The sequence below is a fragment of the Alexandromys fortis genome, unplaced genomic scaffold, assembly GCF_014885135.2.
Source record: "Alexandromys fortis isolate MF-2015 unplaced genomic scaffold, M_Fortis_MF-2015_v1.1 scaffold_65, whole genome shotgun sequence".
Taxonomy (NCBI): domain Eukaryota; kingdom Metazoa; phylum Chordata; class Mammalia; order Rodentia; family Cricetidae; genus Alexandromys; species Alexandromys fortis.
In genome coordinates this window covers 4390044-4411667 of record NW_026067986.1, presented here as the reverse complement: position 1 = coordinate 4411667, position 21624 = coordinate 4390044, and the positions used below count along the sequence as shown (strand labels likewise).

The following is a 21624-nucleotide window of genomic DNA, read 5'->3' as shown; positions in this document are numbered from 1 at the left end:
ACCATTCATGGTGATTGTCTACAAAAGCAGACATGGGACTTATTTGCACGGTGTATGTGTCATTCGCTGAATATTCAAATAAGCCATAATAGGGGTTAAAGAGTTCTCTGGATACCAAGAAGAAAAATTCTCTGGAAGGCCCGCTATAATCCAACCTGTAAAAAAAAAATTCACATCAAGAATAATCAGTCTCTACTCTTTCTAGGTGTTGGGCATATTTTCTTCTGTGTTTAGCTTTCTAGAGAATACTCATTACAGTGACTGTCTACATATCTCTCTGCAAACAAAAATGAAAAAAAATCTGATCTCAGTATTCTTGACTCAAAATAACTAATCATCTATACAGCACATACCCAAAACCTTAGCTACCCCACTTGACAAGGCACACAATACGCAATACACTCATTGCTTATACACACACACACACACACACACACACAAATAGCAAGGCCACAGGGAAGGGAGTGTCATGGGAATGTTTCGTTCATACAGACAGAAGCAGTTACACTGCTTAGAGCAAATGAAGGCCTCGGATATTTCTGGAAATCTTCTAAATGGGGAAAGAAAAAGTCTTTTTTAAGGATGTCAGAGAAGAAAAAAAATCACAGAATAAGAGGAAATAAGCAGAAAGTATAAATTATGAAACACTGCGGAGAATCACAGGCAAGGAAAAGGAAGGTGCTGAGAGTTTTCTAACTTGTACTTGGTACTTGTACGGTACTTGGACAGCCTGGACCTCCAGCGCCTGGACTACACTGGGAACTCCATTTAACTTGCAACAGCTTCAGGGCCAGAGGGACGTGGTGGGAGGAATGACAAGGATGCCCACAGTGGGAAGGGTGCAGCAAAGAGAAGCAGGAAATAGAAAGCAACTTGATATGCTAAGTTTCAAATGGAAAACATAAAATATATCAGCCTTTTGATAAAAAGATTTAGCAATGGGAGTGAGACAGGAAGCTGGCAACTCCACTCAAGACTTTCATTTGCTTTCTCCTGTCCACCACCTCTATTTCTTTCCAGATCTTATTATTTGGGTGTTATTGCTCTGTGTGTGTGTGTGTGTGTGTGTGTGCGCGCGCGCGCACGCGCGCGCGCATGCGCGTGCAGAGGCCAGGCAACAAATCTTCAGGTGACACCCACCTTTTTGAGACAGACTCTCTCACTGGCCTATAGCTCACCAGACAGGCTATGATAAGTGGTCAGTGAATCTCAAAGACCCCAGGATGTCTCTGCCTCTCCCAGGAGTGTCTCTGTCTCTCCAGGAGTATCTCTTCCTTCCCCAGGAGTGTCTCTTCCTTCCCCAGGAGTGTCTCTGTCTCCCCCAGGAGTGTCTCTGCTTCTCCAGGAGTGTCTCTGTCTCTCCAGGAGTGTCTCTGCCTCTCCCAGGAGTGCCTGGCCTCCACTACATTTTTTTTTTTAATTTCGAGACAGGGTTTCTCTGTAGCTTTGGTGCCTGTCCTGGAACTAGCTCTGTAGACCAGGCTGGCCTCGAACTCCCAGAGATCCGCCTGTCTCTGCCTCCCGAGTGCTGGGATTAAAGGCGTGCGCCACCACCGCCCAGTGCTCCACTACATTTTTTAATGAAAGTAGAATCATCTGACCCTTTTCCAGTGATGGAATTTTATAAACTAGAAAATAATCCTGTTGCAGGCAGAAGATTTGGAAAAACTAAAATGTAACCAAAAATAAAAATGACCTCTTCCTGTAGTGATCGTATAACTGAATTTGCACAGTGTGGACTTCAACTATTCACATATGAACTTCCCATTTTTTTCTTCTCTGACTGTAGATGCCATTATTCACTTCATGTCTATTTTCAATACATCAACTCTGACTTTTTTCCCTCCAGTCTTATGTAATATTTATATTTCCATGTGCTGGTTCAACTTTTTCCTAATATACATTAGAGGAAGCACAAGCACCAGTTAAAACTGTCCAGAACCGCATGGGTGAAGACTTCAAGCTCCTAGATTCATACCCACAGGGAACCTGCGGGCAACCTATTGAGTGGGAAAGGGTAGGCACCGGCCACTCTGCGGGCCAGTCAGGCTTCCTACAGAGGCATGGTGGCCCTGTGATTATAACTGCTGATAACGAAGTCAACTTGTGGCTCCAGCCTAGGTTAGGAAGGCCATCTTCAGGTCTCAATGAGGTTACTCAGAGGTACCCAGAACTCAGATTGCTCCCATCACGCGGTCTTTTCGTGACCTCCTCATACTCTAGGAAGGCCAGCAGCATCAGCTACTTTCTTCTGTTTGGATGTTCTTTGCCCACAACCTCCCAACAAAGACTGAAATGTCCCAGCCTAAGCGCTAATCTAGGTCTTGAAGGAGCTACTTCTGACAGGATGCCATATTTGGATGCCTTGATCTCTAGTTCCTGTGTCTTTTCTCTCCTAGGCTGATTACCTCCTTCAACCTTCTCTCACTGCACAGGTGGGGATTTCCTGGTCTCCTGGGAACCGACCCCAAGTCTGAGGTGAGGCGAAGGAGCTAAGGAAGTCTGGACACTTCCTTTCACTCAAGCAGGTTGACGTTACCCCACCTGGAGAAGTCACTTCTTTTTCTTTACCTCAGCTGAAGAACTGTGCCTCCCTCAGATTGGCCTGCATGCATGTCTATGTGGTCTTCTCTTAGCTGCTCATTGATGTGGGACAGCCAAGACCACTAAGGCCACAAGGCCACCTCTGGGCAGGTGGTCCAGGCAGTGTATGAGAGTTGAACGTGAGACTTGAAGCAAGCCAGTAAGCAGCGTTCCTCTACGGTTTCTGTTTCAGCTCCTGCCTTGTGTTCCTGCCCTGGTTTCCTTGCAAGACAGACTGTAATTTATAGGCTGAAGTCAATCATTTCCTCCCCCAACTGGCTTTTCATCCTAGCAGAAACAGAGCTAGGACATCCATTGTCAAAGACATCAAGGAAGTCATTTTGTTAAATTTCCTCATTTTTTTTTTTAAATAGAGAAGACAGAGGCCAGAGAAACCCGGTGAGCTGGATCAGAGGAGCACAGTGAAGACGTGCCGGCTGTTAAACCCTAAACAGGTGTCCTTATTTCAACTTTAAGGTTATTCCACATGCCCTGCCCCTTCAGTACGTTTTAACTGTCTATCAAGATTAAAACAATATTGCTTCTAGAGCAGGGCTTGGCTAACTATGTCCTAAGGGCAGGACTGCCGAAGTCCAGGTTTGTAAACTAAGCTATACTGAAATGCATTGACCGCGTTGACGTGCGTGTAGCCTGTAGCTGTGCCCTGATAAGATGTGGAGGTGTACGTGCCTCAGAGAACGCACAGTGGGCAAAGTCTAAAGATGTTTACTACCTGGCTCTTTATGGACAAGTTTTGCCAACTGCTGCTGTTACAAAAACAGGGGGGAGGGAGACGCATTCTTAAAACATCTAGCTTACTATAAATCTTTAGGGAGACTCTCCAAGGAGACATAAACACTGACTGCCTGTGGTCACTCCTCTGCTGGGCTTTTCACCTTGTAGGGGCCTGCAGGACACCAGGGTCACAACAGACCAACAGCAGAGCGAGCTTTCTTTGAGATGACTGGTAATAAGCAAACTTAACTCTACTGTGGATTTTCCATTAAAAATTACGGGGTGGTCCCTAAGATTTAACTCCAAACATTTCAATAATACCACACTCACCAGAGTACATTCTAATGACTCCTGTGTGTCTGCTTGCCCTGTACATTAAGTTGAGACTTTGACCTCACCGGGCGCAGGGGAGCGCGTCTTACTCTTTGTGCTGGATCGTTTGACATCAATCCAACCCAAGCTCAAGTCATCTGAGAGGAGGGTAGCTCAATTAAGTAAATGCCTCCGAAAGGTCCGGCTGTAGGCAAGCCTGTAGGGCATTTTCCTAATTAGCAATGGAGAGGGGCGGGCACAGCCCATCGTGGGTGTGGGTTGTGCCAGCCCTGGGCTGGTGGTTCTGGGCTCTACAAGGATTCAGGCTGAGCAAGCGCTGGGGAGCAAGCCAGGAAACAGCACCCCTCTATAACCTCTGCATCAGCTCCTGCCTCCAGCTTCCTGTCCTGTTTGAATTCCTGTCTTGATTTCTGTACTGATGAACAGTGATGTGGAAGCCTAAGCCAGATAAACCCTTTCCTCTCCAACTTGTTTTGTTTTGTTTTGTTGTTGTTTTGGTTACGGTGTTTCTTCACAGAAATGGTAACCCTAACTAAGACACTCACGCTTGCAGAATGATATTCCGTGGGAGCTCAACGCACATTGCCGAATTGCGACTGCAGCTCCCTGATGCTCCCCAAAGAAAATCAGCATCCCTTGTATCGTTGCTTGGCATTTGGCAGTGTGAATAACTGCGAGCCAGTTTGCCACGGGGCCGTGGGACATGAGTTTAATGCCAGGAGCGAACTGAGTCAATCCCTAAGAGACAACTCTATCCAAAACTACCGCCACACAGGTAAGCTGGCTTAGGAAGGTCACGGTGTAACATCTTCTAACACGGTGAAGTTTGTTAAGACAACAATGACCTTATTGATTGGTTCCTCTTGCGGCTGAAGACAAACACATCTTCTCTGAGGCGTTAAGTTGAAAAGCAAAACTCACCTCAGGAGGGAAGAAAACTGACAGGTCCTTAGTAGGAAATGCATGTTAACTGGGAAACTTTACTTTTTATCTTCCTTCTTTTTTTTCTTAACTCTTGATCCATGAATAGAGTCAATCCAAAGGCCAAGAGAGGCCTACTACTTTAATTTTGGTTGTAACTCCGAATGCAAAACTACGTATTTAGGGGTGAGTCCGCTGCGGGCTGCGACTTCTCTCGCCATCTAGCAAACTCAAGGAAACATGTCCCAGCAGGGCATGCGGGCACGCAGCTCCTCCAACACCTCTTCCATATAAATAGTTAACGTGACTCATACCACGGGGATCATTTGCCACATTCCTGTTTTGCCAGTTAGGTTGGTTCCACAGCCAAAGGCTTGGCAAGGAAGTACAGAAACTCCGGACAACGGGCGTGTAGCCACATAACAGCTGCATTGGAGGGCATTTCTGAGTAAGCAGAGATGTCAGTGGGGTGACCACGGTGTCCTGGGCCCTGCCTGCTGACAAGGCATTTCTCCCAGCATCACGCTGCTGGCCTGGCACACCACATGCGTTATTGGCAGCATTTGACAGGTGCTAAAGTTGTTAATTTTATATAAAATATTCCTTATATTTCAACTAAAAATAATCCAAGCCAAAACGCTCCGATGGGAACGAACTGAGAAGTGAGAGAGAATACGGTAGCCTCAGAAGGTCACACTCACTTTTCTTAAAAATTTGTCCAGGCGCACGTGGGCTGGGTACCTTCTGATTCAGCCACAGAGATTGAGAACAGCTAAGCATCAGCTCTTGAGCCACTTAACAAGGACTGGAGCAGAGGGTGGAAGTCTCATAGGAAAAGGTTGCACTTGGTGGTACCTAGCCAGGGTGCAGCTACAGAGCATCCTTCTTTGGCAGGTTAGGATGATTCGAATGATGTGGATCCCTCTTTGAAGAGAGCAAGCAGCAACCCGAGTTCAGCCTATAGCTGGGCGGCTAGGCCCCAGTTTGGTGATATATGAAGGCAACTGGTTAATTGATAAACCATAAGGGGCCAAGAAAACCATCTCAAGTCATTCCCATCTTGTGATTATGTTTATGTCCTTATCCCAGGGGAATACAGAAAGATACTACACACAGGTCCCCAAAGGAAAACCATTTGCAAATGCTCCTTCCTAGTCTACATGGGGCTGGCAAGACTGAAGACTGACGTCATCTTGACAGCATGTTGTACATAATGAACTCATTCTTTCTTCAATAAAGGTGCCCTTTACAGAGTTGTCAGGAGCAGACTAGAGGTGGCCCCACCGCAGAGCCAGCATCAGAGCTGTCTAGGACATTATTTCTTTAGCTGGGAGTACTAGGACTTAGGTCATGGCCTGAATGCCTTATCAGGTTCTACCTGAACTCTGATACCACGTGAGCTTTGGTTGCTAGGACTTTAAATTAGCAAAAACAATACACCAAGGAAGAACTGTTTTCCTCCATCCCATAAGCAACTCCCAGGCAGACCAGAGCTCCTCAGAAATGGGCAACAAACCATTTCTCCTCACCTTTGAGCAGGGCGACTGGTTTTGGTAATTCTGCCACAGAGGTCCTCCCCTGTCCTAACTTTGAGACAACAAAGCTATACTGAGCTCGGTAGAGATTCAGTGCCTGGAACACAACTCCCAGCTCTGGCCTGACTAAACCATGAGACAGCGCTTAGAACCTCTCTACATTGTGTAAAAAGCCAAGGCTAGCACAAAGCATCGCTTCAGAGAAAAAAAAATAAACTTATTTTTATTCGAATGCATCTACATTTATAGGCCCGAGGAGGATGTCTGTGGTTTTGAAACTGAATGTCAAATAGCATCTGTATTATCCTAGAGATTCATTACTTCTGGAACAATCTATATATTGTGTTTCAGCTATATGTGAACATACAGCATGAGGCATAGCTATTGCTTCTGGGAAGTGGCTAATCCATGCCTTTATGGAAGACAGGTACATGCATTGTTATTAAAAGTAAATTCACTAGCCTGGCGGTGGTGGCGCACGCTTTTAATCCCAGCACTCGGGAGGCAGAGGCAGGCTGATCTCTGTGAGTTCGAGACCAGCCTGGTCTACAAGAGCTAGTTCCAGGACAGGCTCCAAAGCCACAGAGAAACCCTGTCTCTAAAAACTAAAAAAAAAAAAAAAAAAAAAAAAATTCACTATCCTTTATTCTTTGGCAAGGCCAGACTGACTGTTGTCAGATTAGAAATATCACTGAGATAGTATCCACAAAAACCGCAAAGTATTGATCCCTCACGGCTAGCATGAAGTTGACACAAAATAATACTCTTTGAACGCCAGTATTAGTATTAATTTGGACTTCTCAAAAATTAACTCCGATGACAGAGGCCTCTACTGAAAATAATCCCAGGGAAGTCAGCCTCTAACAGTAAGGCAACCAGAAAACTCAAAAAGGAAACATTGGCTAAGCCTCTCCAAATCCTGACCCAATGCTTTCATTTGTTAAACCTATTATTTTAGAGTTTCTTTGGATTATAAGACAGGGCAAAGTGCTCTTGCATAGCCTTTATGAATATCTCTACTCACTATAGAATGTTCCTCATCAATACATCTGATGGGAACTCTAGATAAGGCCTCTGGCTTCACCAGACCTATCACCGACTGGTCCGGTATGCTCCAATCATCCTCTCTGCTGACAGACAATGCCCCAGAGGCAACGGTTGCCTAAGTTGTTTTTCAGGAACTTGGAGCCATGTTTGTGTGTCTCAAGCTAGCTGAAGCTACCACCGGCTCACTTGGACCTCAGCAGTGTGCCTTATTTGATAATTTTGGATTACACGGATGGTAAGCTTTTCCTCAGCCTGAGGCTTGTGAAGAGGGTGGTTGCGCAGGGAACGGACCCTGTTTTCACTTAACTTTTCTCCACACCAGACCATGCTGTGTCTCAGCTTACTCGGACCTCGAAACCTGGGCCGGCAGATCTGTGACTCGGGGCTCCATTGCCTGGGAAATAAACTCTTTCACAAAGCCTGGCTCAGGGACTGTCATCAACCGTCATATTCACGAGCCAATGCGGATGTGTAACTGTGGACACAACACAGACTTTATCCAGATTCCGTTCACTTCCCCCTGCTATCTCTGCAATTTCATCTCGGAGGCAGCGCTACGTTTAATCAAGTCTCTTCTTGACTCTAGCGATCTTGCAAGCTCTTCCGCTTGCTCAGGGTCCTCCATGATCTCCGAGAAGACTGGCGAGAGGTTCTTACCATGTCCCTCAGCTGGGAACTGTCCCGTGTTTTTCCTGCAGACGGACTGTGATTATGGGTTTGGGTTAAGTGTTGGTCTCATGTGATGAACACGCTGTCAACATGACTGACGGCTGAGACAATGCTTGCCAGGCTTCAACAAAACCAACTCGCATCCCTGCCCCCTTACCCTTACAGTCACTATCCAAGTCACACTTATGAAAGTCTCCTGAGTTATTCGGAGAGATTCTTCCTTTCTCCTACCTATTTCCTCATTTGATCATATAGCCAATGGCTTGGAATGAGAGTTCAATATTCCTTTATTTATTCATTTTGCAAACTGAAATTTTGATCACCGGGAACTCTGTTGGTTCCTGGGCCCTGTGGTTTTGAGCTGTTGACAAACTTCCCTACTTTATGGAAGGCACTGGGAGGCCCCTTCAGGCTCCATCTTGTATACACTTCTTGTCCTGGGCCTAGAATCAACACGTGGCACTGAAGAAAAACTAGAAACCCAATGTCTGAACAACAGACTTGTTTTTGAATGCCAAAGAGTAGGCTTAAACTCAAAGAATTTAAAAAAAAAAATAATTAAATAATTTGACAACACTGAATCTGGAGAAACAGAGAAGTTCCATTTCCAAAATACAATGGGAAAACGTGAACATTTTTTATAACCCAGAGAGAAATATGTTTTAGTGTGATATTCTTTGAAAAGTCTTTTCATTTTTTAACTTTCATGTAGTTTTGAGGTTTCTGTTTTCATTTTTCAAAGCCAGCCGATGTATTCTCAGTACCCTAACTGGAATACAGGACCTGTATCTTCCATCCTATCTAAAGGATACTTAGAGTCAACACCATGCAGAGAGGGAGCAGATTAAGGGATTGTTGTTGACAACTGAGACCACCCCCGAAGCATCCTCTCTCTGTCTTCCCTCTGATGTCATAGGAAGTAGACAAGTGACAGGGGCAGGAAGCACTTGGTCATCAAACAGAAAGGAATCTAGCTCTGCTTGGAACCGATATCATCGGTTCAGAACATGGTAGGGACCACTCAGGATGATCATACCCGACAAACATCTGTTCAAGCCAAACACATTCACTAGGGCTTCTGAAGTGTATGCCTGAGATCTTGACAAACTGTGGCCTAAGCCAGAAGTGTTGACGGACATCTGTGGACCCAGTTCCGAGCTCTTTGGAGGCGGAGGCCACTTCTGCTTGAACATTCAAAGGCCAATCTGAGCAACATAGCAAGATCATGTGTCAAAAAAAAAAAATAGTCTGTGGTTTAATAATAAAAGAAGGCAGCTGGAGTTCGGGGAGAAGAAAATATTCTCGCCTAAACCAGACTCATCCTGTGAGGAAATGCTTGGCATCTCTTGCATACCAGGGAGGAGGATAACAACACTTGCCTCCGTCTTCAGCCGCGCACCTGCATCTTTAAACAGACTAACACGGGTTCCAAGTGCACTCACAACATTAGTCACGGAAGGCTGAAGTCTCAGGTAGGCTGAAGCCCGAACTTCATGCGTTCAGTCACTATCTGGAACGCTAAAATGCATGCCAAGGGGGAGGGGAGAACGGGACACGGGCAGACTGAAGATAAGGAGTGTTTCTTAAATCCCAGTCTGGTCCAAGGATATAAGAAGAAAGACTTAAGGCTTGGGCTTGGGGCTTTGTTTTGCTGTTCTCTAGTTCCATGGACAGGTTCAGTCATGATGCACTTTGAACCTCCATTTACCACATACGGGGCTGGGGGAGGAGGGAAGTTGTTGGCTATCACGACTATGGTTCCTTAACCTTCTTCACTACCGGGTAAGACTCAATGGGGGTGTTTTTAAAGTGATCTGCAATACTGGGCTTGGTAGCACGGGCCTGGAAGCCCAGTTACAAGGCTGTCGAGATCTCGCTGGGTTATGGACTAAGTCAAGGCCAGCTTGTGTGTTTTGATAAGACCCTTTCTCAAAATAAAATCTAGACAAGGGCTAGGGATACCTCAGAGAGCTGGTGTAGCTTATCCGCAAGGCTCCAAGCTCCTCAGCACTGCTCAACAAACAAATATCCAAGCCAACAGTGTCAAACAGAACACAGCCAGAGTTTGGATAACTGTGTGGCATTTTAAAAACTATTCATCTATTTATTTTACTTCCTGGTGGCAGGCTCCCCACCTCCATCCTCCCTTCCCAATTCCCACCCCCACTTTCCAATCCCCTCCTCTTCTGTCTCTCTCCAGGAAAGGGCAGGTCTCCCGTGAGTATCCATAAAATACGCCATATCAAGTTGCAGTGAGACTGGGCACCTCCCCGTGTATTAAGGCTGGGCATGACCTTTTTAGATTGTGTCTAGTAGCTACAAGCTACAAAGCAAGCACTGAGTCCTGAGGTTGGAAGAAGGAGGGGCCTGGGAGGGATGTAAGCTTCAGTCTATTAACAAAGGCTATGTCTACCTGGGTTGCAGCAAGTGTGGGAGCCCTAGGCCTTTGTTTCCCAACCCTTATCTAGATGAGCACACTCATGGAGGAGTCAGGTTGCATGGTTTGTTTACAAGAGGTGGTTCTATGGGGAGGTGTGCTGCCCTCCCAAGGGAAGAGAACTGGGGGTGGGGAAAACAGAGCAAAGGCATTGGTGCAATTGCTGTGGGCACTTCTGGGCAGAGCGGCAGGATGGGTCTGAACTAGGGGGCTTATTTAACAGGTGACACACATTCTACTCAGCGCACCGGGGTGGAAAACAAGATGTAAACTCTAGTTCCTGTTCCCTCCCCCTCAAAGTTCCACTTTTACCCTTCAAAAGATGGAGAGATAAAAGAAAAACAACCACACTTGCCTTCTAACTGAAACAATGAATTACAGGTAACAGTTATTTTAATTTAAAAAAAATTCTATGTCAAATGATTTAAAAACCAGGGGAAGTGGAGAAAAAAAAAAGGACACAATGTTTAAGCATGTGAGACCAACACTTCCTGCCAGAAGGACTTCCTGTTTTGGGAACCACAGATGCGGAGAAACATCCGCTCTGTAGCCACAGCCTGGGTTGCATAGACCACTTCTCTGTTCTACTTACCCTTCTTCCCCAACGAAGGTGACGTACAGCTTATTCCTCTGCAGGTCTTTTCTGGAGTAGCCCATAATCTGGTTAAAAGCATCTTCTAACAAGTGGTCCCTTCGGATAATTAACCTGTCCGTGGAGAGGCGATTGGAAAAAGTGCATTAAGAGATTACTTCCTGTGCCTTATCTTTCTTGCCTTATGATTTCTGTTTGCCACAATCAACTAAGCGAGGAGGGAAGCTGCTTTAATGCCCTTGCCATTTGCACTTGAGTACACATCTGGCTTTAACTCTTTCACAGCAAGAGCAAAAGTTACTTGAGAGAATCATGGGTAAAACCCGTGACCTGTGAAAAAGAATCAACGGGTCCTTTCTGAGTGGCCAAGACATGGATCCCAGAAGGGAAGTGGTCAAAAGACACACAAAGACACACACACACACACACACACACACACACGGGGCGGGAGGGGTAGGGAAGGGAGAGGGAGACAGGGAGAGACAGAGATATCTTACTAAAGAAAGAACAGCACTATGAGGTAATTTTTTAAGTCTGGAATGCACCTAAGCATGGAATTCAATTACTCATGCCCAGTGAGAACTAGGAGGGCGTGGTGTGTGTGTGTGTGTGTGTGTGTGTGTGTGTGTGTGTGTGTGTGTGTGTGTGTGCTGCAAAGCAAAAGAGTTTACAATTATACTGGATTTTAAATATTTAGTGAACCTTGAGACTTTTTAAAGGGTAGAGAAAAATAGGTGAAGCGTGTGACAATCTCCTGTGATGACGACAACTGAAGCCATCTTCTACAGGCATCAAATTACCCTTAATGTTAAGAGCAACCAGGACATGTCAGGGAGCCTGAACTTATGAAGATCTTTGGTAATTCAAATATGAGAGAAGCAGTTCAGAGAGATATGGAGTCGGGGTTAGGCCGATGTGTTTGGAGGTCCGTGAAAGTGGGATTGACCAAGCCAACATTCCTGTGCCTGGGGCAATGAGCATGGAGGCTGGACCTCCCCTGGACTCTCGGGGTACAAGGTGACTGTCCCTCCCCTATCTTCCTATCTTCTCACAGGTGGGGACACAGAGGTAGGAAGACGGGAAAGAGGCACACAGGGATGAGAAGATCTCTGGGCAAGCAAGGGAGGTGGCTAAAGAGGCAGGCACAGCGTTCACGACAGGTTCTGTTGTTCATGTGAGGTTTGTTTCACAGAATGAATAGGGCTGGTTATTATCCTATGCGCATGTTGACCTGGAACTAGTGACATGTGGCATAAAACACTGTGATAATGACACATCTCACGAATATCAGATAGACCAGCAGAGAGAGAGAAACAGTCATCAATTTTGAATTTTGCGTATTGTTTTACACAGGCCTAGCCTGATTGAAAACCACAAGCTTACCAGTGTTTAATTCCTGAACATTTTACATCATTAGAGTGTAATTTACAATTTCTGAAAGAATCATGCCCACGAAAATAGACTCATGTGATGCCCAATTTTTCAAAACTCACAACTGCTCCTACCCATCCATCATCTCTAAACCACGTGGTTTGCGTCATTTCTACTTACTTTAATTTCCCGGGGCCTTGTCCATATCCTTTCGTTTCTAACTTCCTGTAAAAGTTCCTCAGTTTGGCTTCAAAATCTCTCTTGTAAGGGGCTGGAGCCCGGGCATTGGCACGCTGAGTCCCTGTAGCAACCAAAGAAGGACAACCTGGGTCCGCACTCTGTGCCAGCATCGTCCCAACACCATGAAAGACTGCCACAAGTTAGCGAAGTTTAAAACCGAGGCATCACCCCTCCTCCACCCTCTCCAATGGTGAAGGCCTCAGCGGAGCTTAAGGAAGGTCTTAGGGGAAATTCTCCTTGGTTGCTTTTTGACTGAGAATAAAGATCCCATTTAAGCAGCCAAATACGCTGCTCACTGTTTCTCAGATATGTTCCCCCTTTTCCATCCAAACCAGAATGAGTCAAAGAGTTATTCATGCCTAAGGATAACTAGTCAGGACGGATTATCTTCGCTTGCAGAAGAAACGATATCATGGAAACTCTAAAGGAAGTCGCACGGAGCCTGGCCCAAGCGTTTTTAGATATGCAGTATGTTTAAGAGCAATCTTAAAAATACAATTACACTTATTTTATATTGTAGGATAAAAGATTGATCTAAAAACAGAATTGTGGGAGGAATGTATATCTCGGAGCTGCACGAAGAATAAGCAGTATTTACTGAATTTCCAATGTGTCGAGTACTGCCAATAGCTATAGATTAAAAGTACGCCATTCGTTATTAACAAAGCACTATTAATAAGGTGTAAATATGACATGGTTTCTTCCTCTTTCCACAGAAAAATCCGTGTGTCCCAGGGGATTAGGTTACATGTTGGGATGCTGGACTGGCGATGACCAGGGGAATCAGGCACGGACGCATGAAATAAACACCGGCTGCTTCCATGAAATATTTCCCAACTCAATGAAAGAAAGCAGAAACAAATTACTATCTCACTCCTTACACAGCATTCGAGTTCCATGAGATTTTTTATTTGATGTGTTGTGTGTGTGTGTGTGTGTGTTGTTATTTGTTCTGTTGAGACAGAAGCTTGTTAGTTAGCCTAGACTGGCCTCGAATTTTCCATCCTCCTGCCTGTGCCTCAATTACATAGGCTTCAATTACAGGCCTGAGCCATCCTGCTTAGCAGAAATTTCTTTAACAAATGAGGTAGCTAGAATGGCTATTTATTATTATTGCTAGTCTTGCGTTATAGTCAACAATGGATGTCCTGGTTGAGAAGACAGAAATAAAACATATTAAATAATTAAGTCTTAAACTAGAAGGGATACAAACCCTAAAGCAGAGGAGATAAAAACTATAGCCCTGGGGCTATATCCAGTCTCAAATGTCTACTTTGTTTGCCCCCTACATTAAAACAAACAAACAAACAAATAAATAAATAAGACTAGATGACTAGATTCATCACCAGCATTTAAAAATGAGGCAATTTCAAGGTAAAGAAACACATGTTTTTCTCTTGAAAGTTAGGAGAAATTTTACTACTGGCTTGAGCCTCCTTGGGGAGGCTGCTTCCTCAGACTCTACTTCCTTGCATCCACTCAGGGGCACGGGCTATTTGATCGCTTAGTGTTTGCCTTTGAGACCAGTGGTATAGGAGATAATGGTGATGTCACAGAGCAGTAATGTGTGTGTGTGTGTGTGTGTGTGTGTGTGTCAAAATGGAAAAGACCTCAGGGAGGAGCTTAATTGGAGCCTAAGTGGTTAATTGCCAAGCGGATAGGATCTACAATCACCATGGAGACAAACCTCTGGGCAAGCCAGCAATGGAATTTCTAGCTCTGGTTAATTGAGGTAGGGGGACCCACCCTAAATGTGAGTGGCACCATTTCAGGGGTTGGGGTCTAGAAGTGGAGAAAGAAGAGGGCTTCGTAACTGAGATCCATCTCTCGACTTTTTGATTGAGGATGCAATCAATAGAAACAGCCACCACCTGCCCCTGCCACCACATCTTCCTTGACTCAGCGGTACTGTATCCCCTCTAACTATAAGCCCGAATAAACCTTCCCTGTCTTAAGTTCCTTAATGTCTGGTATTTGGTCACAACAATGAGAAGATTCAATACCACTAAACTTGTGACTAGAAAAGACTCTGAATTTTATGCCTGTTCACAGCAGGAAGAATGGGACTAGATACTGAATGTGTGTTCAGATGCTATGGAGGGCATACCGGAGAGACAAGGGCTGAAGTCAGTTAGAAGGGAGATTTAAAAATCCTGCCGCTGGTGTTAGGGAATAGGGGGCGGGGCTCCTTTATAGACTACTGAGGAAAGGAAAGGGAAGAATGCCAAAGTGGGATTTGGTTAGAGAAATTCTCAGCGGAGGGCGGAGGGTGGAGGGCAGATGTAGGGTGGAAAAGAGGAAGGAGGACGGAAGGGCGGAGAAGCAGTTAGGAGTTTAGACAGCAACTGAGGCCTGAGGGGATAAGAACTAGTCAGGAGTGTGGGTGACTCAGAGGAACCCCGAGCATGCGAAATACAAATTAGCACCAGTAGAAAAGCAAAGGGGGGGGATGGGAAGCTCTGATAATAACAGCATTTCTTAATAATAATGATAGCTGTTGTCAGATAAGCACCTGCTACCCATTGGAGCTATTGTGGCACTTTCCGTAGGGGGAGTCTTGAGAAGTCCTCACACAGAGCCTCTGAAGGGGCCATTAAGGTCTCCATCATCACTCTGACAGAATAAAATGAGAAAGCAGCTTCGTGCCCAAATCCTACCCCAGGAGCAGGAATTTGGGATTTGACAAGGTCTATTGGATGCTAAAAGCAGTGTGTATGGGGAGGGTGACTTTGGTAGTCAGGGACACAGGGCACTTTGTGAATATTGAGTTGGATGTGACAGTCGGGGATGCTCTCTACAGCCCCTGGACAGAGGAGCTCCTTCCTGAGTTTGCGCGAGAGATCAGTTCATTGCTTTGGATGAGATAGGTTCGTGCGTGCATGACCCTGTGCAGGGTCCATCACCAGAAGTCCTCTGTGTGCTGGCTGTTCATGTTATGGACATACATCCTCAACAGATAGGCAAACATGTTGGAGCTTCAGGGATGGATTTTCACAACACTGGCTCCTGACCAGTCTGGAGGCTTGTCTGCAAAGTTATAAACCTTTCCTTCAAAGAGCTAAGAGTTAAGTCATGAAGAACACAAATAAACTCAACCTTAAAAAATCCAGGAAATAAAGGAGAATCCTAAGCACTCGATCTTGAGGGCATGTCAGAGTCTCTGAGGGAACTTTAAAAAATTCCAAAGTGCAAGCCACTGCCCAAACCATGACATCAGAATCTGTGGGGGCAGGATCCAGGCCTACGTGTTTTCTGTAGCTCTCCAGATGATTCCAAAATGCAGCTAAGCTGAAGAATGGCTTACAGAAAGCAAGCTCAACAGAAAGCTGTGAGACATGTGGGCAGCGTCCAGTAGCTCACACCGGGCAGCAGCTGCCTGTGTGCTCCACAAACGGATAGACAGGAGCCACGGGAGCACAGGGCTGCTGCTGGGTGGATGGAGGTCAAGACGACACAACACTCGGCCACTCAGGACACCCAAGAAAGTTGCAAGGAGCTCTACGCTGTCACCCAAAAGCCCAGAAAGTAGCCTCAACAAATTTGCGTCAACAGGAGTCGTCGATGGGAAACAGGAAATAAAGCTCAACGACTGAATGAAAACTCTTTATAGCCTCAAAAAGAAACATCATTCGCCTAGCTGACGACTTTAAGAAGTAATTACTACGCCTGTATAACTCGAGCTAGGCCGTGGGAAGTCCCACCATGCATCCCGTCACTCTCAATACCGATAAATGAAAAGTTAGCTCCGCCTCTATTTACACTCCAGCTCAGGGACTTAACCATAGGGAGCCTGGTAACAGCAATGGTTCAAGGTGAGCATCCCATTGCTAATAGTTCTGTTATAAAAAATAATCACATATAATTCACTGAAAACGACAGTAAACAGTAAGTACTGTTGGCCTTTGTCAATTTGTCAATTTCTATATCTGTTTTCAAGTCTCCTGTAGTCCCAGGCTGGGGCTTCAAACTCACTCTGTAGCCGGGTGCTGGTGGCACACACCTTTAATCCCAGCACTGGGGAGGCAGAGGCAGGTGGATCTCTGTGAGCTCGAGGCCAGCCTGGCTTACAAGCGGTAGTTCTAGGACAGGTTCCAAAGCTACAGAGAAACCCTGTCTCGATAAACAAACAAACAAACAAACAAACAAACAAACAAACTCACTCTGTAACTGGGCATAAGTGCTGGGATTACTGGCATGCACCACCACACAGAGCTTAGAACCTGTAGGTAAGAAACTTATTGAGATGGGGAACACACATGTACAGGAGGTGGGATTTTTTTTTTAGAGGGGTCTGAAGCAGGATTTGGAAGGTTAGTAGTAGAGTACAGATTCTCTTTTGAGCCAGGAGATGAGCTAGGCAGTCCAGGAAAGACCTGTCTGAGGGACCCACAAGAAACAGACTGGAGATAGGCAATGTGACATTGACAAGGACCGGATCCCGTGTGGGCTTGCAACTGAGTCTAAGTGGTAGGACGTTGTTCTTCAATACAGGAAGTCATAGGTCATGGATGGTTTTTCAACAAAATTAATAGTGAAAAGAGCCATATAATCCCAGAGGTTAATCTGGCTCTAATATGGATGCCAGACTCAGGGAGCTAAGTATCATATATTGGAAACAGACTAGGGCTTCGTGGGAGTTGCTTCAGGGGTGGCCGTAAGGCTGGGTCCCTCATTGTAAAGTATGAATAGCATTCTGACCATCTATATAGCTCTGAACAAATATTATCCGTATTAGTTCTTAGGGGTTAATTTTGTTTCGGGAAAGGACAGTGTTATTAGAATAAATTCAAAAAGAAACAGAAATTTTACTGATATATTATTTAACATAACTTACAAAACTGTCTGTTTATGGGTAAGTATTTTGAGAAGTAGGGTAGCAGGGTCTTGCTATATAGCCCAGGCCGGCCTGGGACTTGAAAAACTTCAAATCGTCCTGCCTCCCCCTTCCGGGGCCTGGGATTCTAGATATGAGCCACCTTTCCCCAAAACAGCTGTCATATAATCAATACAAATCAGGCTCAACTGCCAAGAGCTTCCCGGGAAAGAATGAGGTTATTTTGGTTCTAGAAACCAAAAAAAAAAAAAAAAAAATGTTCTTGGAAGGCTGAGCTGAGAGAAATGCATGGTGACCACAACTGCACCCGAAGGCCCTTGCTCTCCGCTCTTACCAGAGGGAACTGCATGGAAAAAGATGGGTTTCTTCTAGCAAGTGATCCCGTGGAGAACGGACTTTGTGGATGAGGAGTACTATGTTAAATATTTGCGGGAACATGTTTCTTCCCCCCCCCCCCCCGTAACAGCTCTTACGGCTGCTTCTCTTCGTCACTGCTAGGTAGATCTTAAGAACTCTCGTACCCCCTCTCTCTGTTTTCCATACAACACTTACACAGTTACCAACTATAAAACTCTATCTGACAAGGGATCTTAGGTGACACTAGAAACATGTTGACATCAAATTCTGGACAAGTCTGTGTTTTTCTGCTTCTGGATCCTGGAATCCGGTTGGATTTATGCTCTTTTCTGAAGGGAGTTGAACCCTGACTACATAACTCTAGGCTTCTGTCCTAGCGCAGCTTAGAGGCTCCCTTCTTCCTTGGTTCCTTTTATTTACACACACACACACACACACACACACACACTTTCCCCTCAATCCCTTACAGCAAGCTTTCTTGTTGAACTACCTTTGGATCACCAGCCCCCAAATAATGACATGGGGACTTCTTATTAATAATGAAAGCTTGGCCTTTAGCGTAGGCTTGGCCCCCAACTAGCCCTTATAATACAATCAACCTGTTTCTAGCCATCTAAGTTCTGCCATTGTGAACAGCATGTCCAACTTGTTCGTCTGCTGGTGAATTCTGTGCCTAGATTCCTCCTCCTCTTCCTCTCTCTCCCAGGAAGTCCTATCTATCCTCTCCTGCCTAACTATTGGCCATTCAGCACTCGATTCCACCAATCACAGCAACACATCCTTACACACTGTACAAATATGTCACCTCAATTCCCCGTTAGTAACACAGAACAAGCCAATGAGCATCACAACGATGTCCAGACAGTCTTATCTGGAGCACAGTAGAATGTTCTTAGAGGGAGAACACCCTAGGCATAGTTTAGATGAAACATAATATTTAAGTCCTCATATCTACTGCCTATTTTTCAAGAGTAGCAAAAGCCTTAGATATATGGATATTCCTATACATACTACTTAATTTTCCATTTTTTTTTGCTTTTTTTGGGGGGATTCTGGGGATTAAATGTGAGGTTTCGTGTATTTGTCAGACAAGTAATCTATCACCTAGCTGCATACTCAGCTTACTTTTTCATTTGTATTTTGACAAGGTCTCACTAAGTTGCCCAGGTTACCCTAGAACTCACTTGGAAGGTAGAACTTTATCTTGCCATCTCTCGAAGTAGCTGGGATTGCGGATCTCAGCCGTTAGGCTTGGCTCCTACCATTTACTGAGAGCAGATTGAGAACTGCCGTTTTTCAGACTTGGCCAAGAAGTATCTTATTAAAAAGGGAACGCTGAGGGGTATGACAATAATAGACACCCTATCCTGGCAGTTCCAGGGGTGAGGACAATGAAGATTAATAAAAAATGAACTCTCTACACTAACTGGATTCAGGGGGTTATTAATAACAAAAAATAAAAAGAGGACGTGAAATTCAGAGGGAGGTGGGTGAGGGTAGTAGGGATAGTCAGAGAGTACTGGTGGTTAGATTTGATCAATATATACTATATGAATGAAAATGATAAAAACAATAGTCATATTATAACAGTACTGAGAAGAGAGGGAAGAGAATGAGGAGGGCTCCTGTGGGACAATGGTTTTACCCTGTAACGATCTGTTTCTTGTACTTGTTTAATAAAAGGCTGATTGGCCAGTAGCCAGGCAGGAAGTACAGGTGAAACAACCAGGTAGGAAGTAGAGGCGGGGCATTGAGAACAGGAGAATTCTGGGAAGAGGAAAGATTCAGTTTGCAGTAGTCACCTAGACACAGAGCAAGCAAGATGCGACTGCCTCGCCAAAAAAGGTACCAAGCCATGTGGCTAACACAAACAAGAATTATAGGCTAATATAAGTTATAAGAGTTAATAAGAAGCCTGGGCTAATAGGCCAATCAGTTTACAATTAATGTAGACCTCTGTGTATTTCTTTGGGACTGAAAGACTGTGGGACTGGGTGGGACAGAAACTCTGTCAACTGAGGGCTAGGGAGGAACAGAGAGAAATGTCTCTAAGAGGAGAAGGTAACATCTGTGGCCAGTAATATTCAAGAATTCGTGAGAAGAAAAGATCCTTTAAAGGGAAATAAACTCTCTCATGGTCTGTTCCATTGAGGCGACCCTGATGAAGACCCAGGAGGCTCCTCAGGGCTGTGAGTCCCATGCTGCTTGTAGCTCCAACTGCTCCAGTTCCGGTGAAGCCACCACAGTTGTGAACCACATTCGGACCCAATGACCCCTTACACACCCACCGTGCAGCACCTCCATGTGCCACAGATATGAAAACACGGAGAAAAATAATACTCATGAGGGATTTCAATAAATGTGGTGCTAAATAAATTCTCATGCCATTGACACCTAGTTTTAGCCTCCTGGAAAATGCAGACCAGAAAGTAAATCTCCAATATATTAGACAAATCAGGTACCACTGCATCTACATTCTCAGAGATGTGCCCTGAGGCAAACTTGCTGGTTTCCTATTTGGCACAGCAAACCACACGGTGTTTGCAGAGATCCTTTCCTTCGGACGCAGCTGAGGTTGGACTGGCGTTATAATGGCCCTAGAAAAACAAGCTTTCGCATTCCAAAATTTTGACGAGTTTTAGGTGAACACTCTCTCCCAGCCGCGGAAAGCAGTGAGTCAGAGTTTCCAAAGCCCCTCTCCTCTCGAAAAGACACGCAAATGTGCTCGGGATGAGGGAAAATATGGAAAGGTTACCAGGTTCCTGGGCACTCAGAGTGAAGAGCGTTAAAATTTATTATTGTCATAATTCTCACAATCCCATTCTCAAACCACTAAAACGGGTGAAATTCTAGTCGCATGAACGGGACCAGGCCACTTAAAAAGTTATTTTTGAAATGCTGATTTTCCACAGCCAGCAAAGGGCCTGGCAGGAGCAGAAGTCATTCTCAGGAACAGAGATTCCTCTGCAGGGGAAGGAGGTTAGCGAGGCCTGGCTCTGCTCACGGGGCATCACTTACGGTTGCCTCCGCTCCTATCAGACAGTGCGCCCCATCTCAACACCAAACCAAGCCTGCTGGGATGGAGCCGCCAAGAATATGGAGATGATTTTTTTTTCCTGCAAATTAAAACCACCACAAACACCGCTAGCAATTTAGATATGGCCGGATTACACATGTCATTGGAAAATGTTTAACCCTGAGTTTCCAGAACACACTCTATTACTACTGCCATGGATTATTTGCGTGCATCTGGGATGCTAAGGGAAGATTGTGGTCTGTCACCATTTGGAATGTCTGCGCAGGACGAGAGGACGCTCAGGCGGTCTCAGAGAGCATGCTTGTGTGAGGGCTCAGAAGACAGATTCTGGGGGGGGGGGGAGTTCTACATTTTTCTTAGGGAAGAAGAACCTTGGAAATGCCTAGAAAAATGGGGATGAACAAATCCCACATGGCTCCACTGTCTTAGTCATAAAACAGCAAGACAAAAAAGACAGTCCGCTGACAGCTTTACCAAACATCTTAGTGAAGACAAAGACCTTTCCGAATAATTCAAAGCCTAAACCAGCCAAGCTAGCAAGTCAAGAAAAAAATGGACTCATATCTGCCAGTGATGAATGGCCCATAGAGGGACAAAGCGTACTATTGTACATATTTCCAGAAAGAAAGAAAAAATATTAATGTTTACTGGATATTTGCAGTGCAAGGTATCCCCCACGGCTGCCGCCACAAAAAAACAACAACAACAACAAAAAAAGCCAAAGGTGAGGTGATTATAACTATATCCATTTTTATTACAAAAGGAAACTCAAAATTCTGGCAGGAGATGCACCATCCCAAAGGTTCTCCACTGATAAAAGAACTCACTGAGGCCAGCTGTGAATCCTGACGTCCCTCTACACCTTTAAACCTAGCCGGAGTGTCAGACAGTGATGTTCTTTCATGGGTCATCCACATACGTGTCTCTCTCCAA

General features: G+C 45.1%; 1 protein-coding gene across 3 annotated transcripts in view; it reads right to left on the bottom strand.

The window, feature by feature from the left end:
- Hecw2 (HECT, C2 and WW domain containing E3 ubiquitin protein ligase 2) overlaps window positions 1-21624 on the bottom strand; it is a 304844-nt gene that overhangs the window by 32405 nt on the left and 250815 nt on the right. For all 3 annotated transcript variants that reach the window (XM_050159280.1, XM_050159279.1, XM_050159281.1), the window contains 3 exons: window positions 12404-12524; window positions 10853-10966; window positions 3-155 (listed from right to left, as the gene is read on the bottom strand). In XM_050159280.1, coding sequence (XP_050015237.1) covers window positions 3-155; window positions 10853-10966; window positions 12404-12524 — 388 coding nt within the window. The remainder of the gene's footprint in view (window positions 1-2; window positions 156-10852; window positions 10967-12403; window positions 12525-21624) is intronic.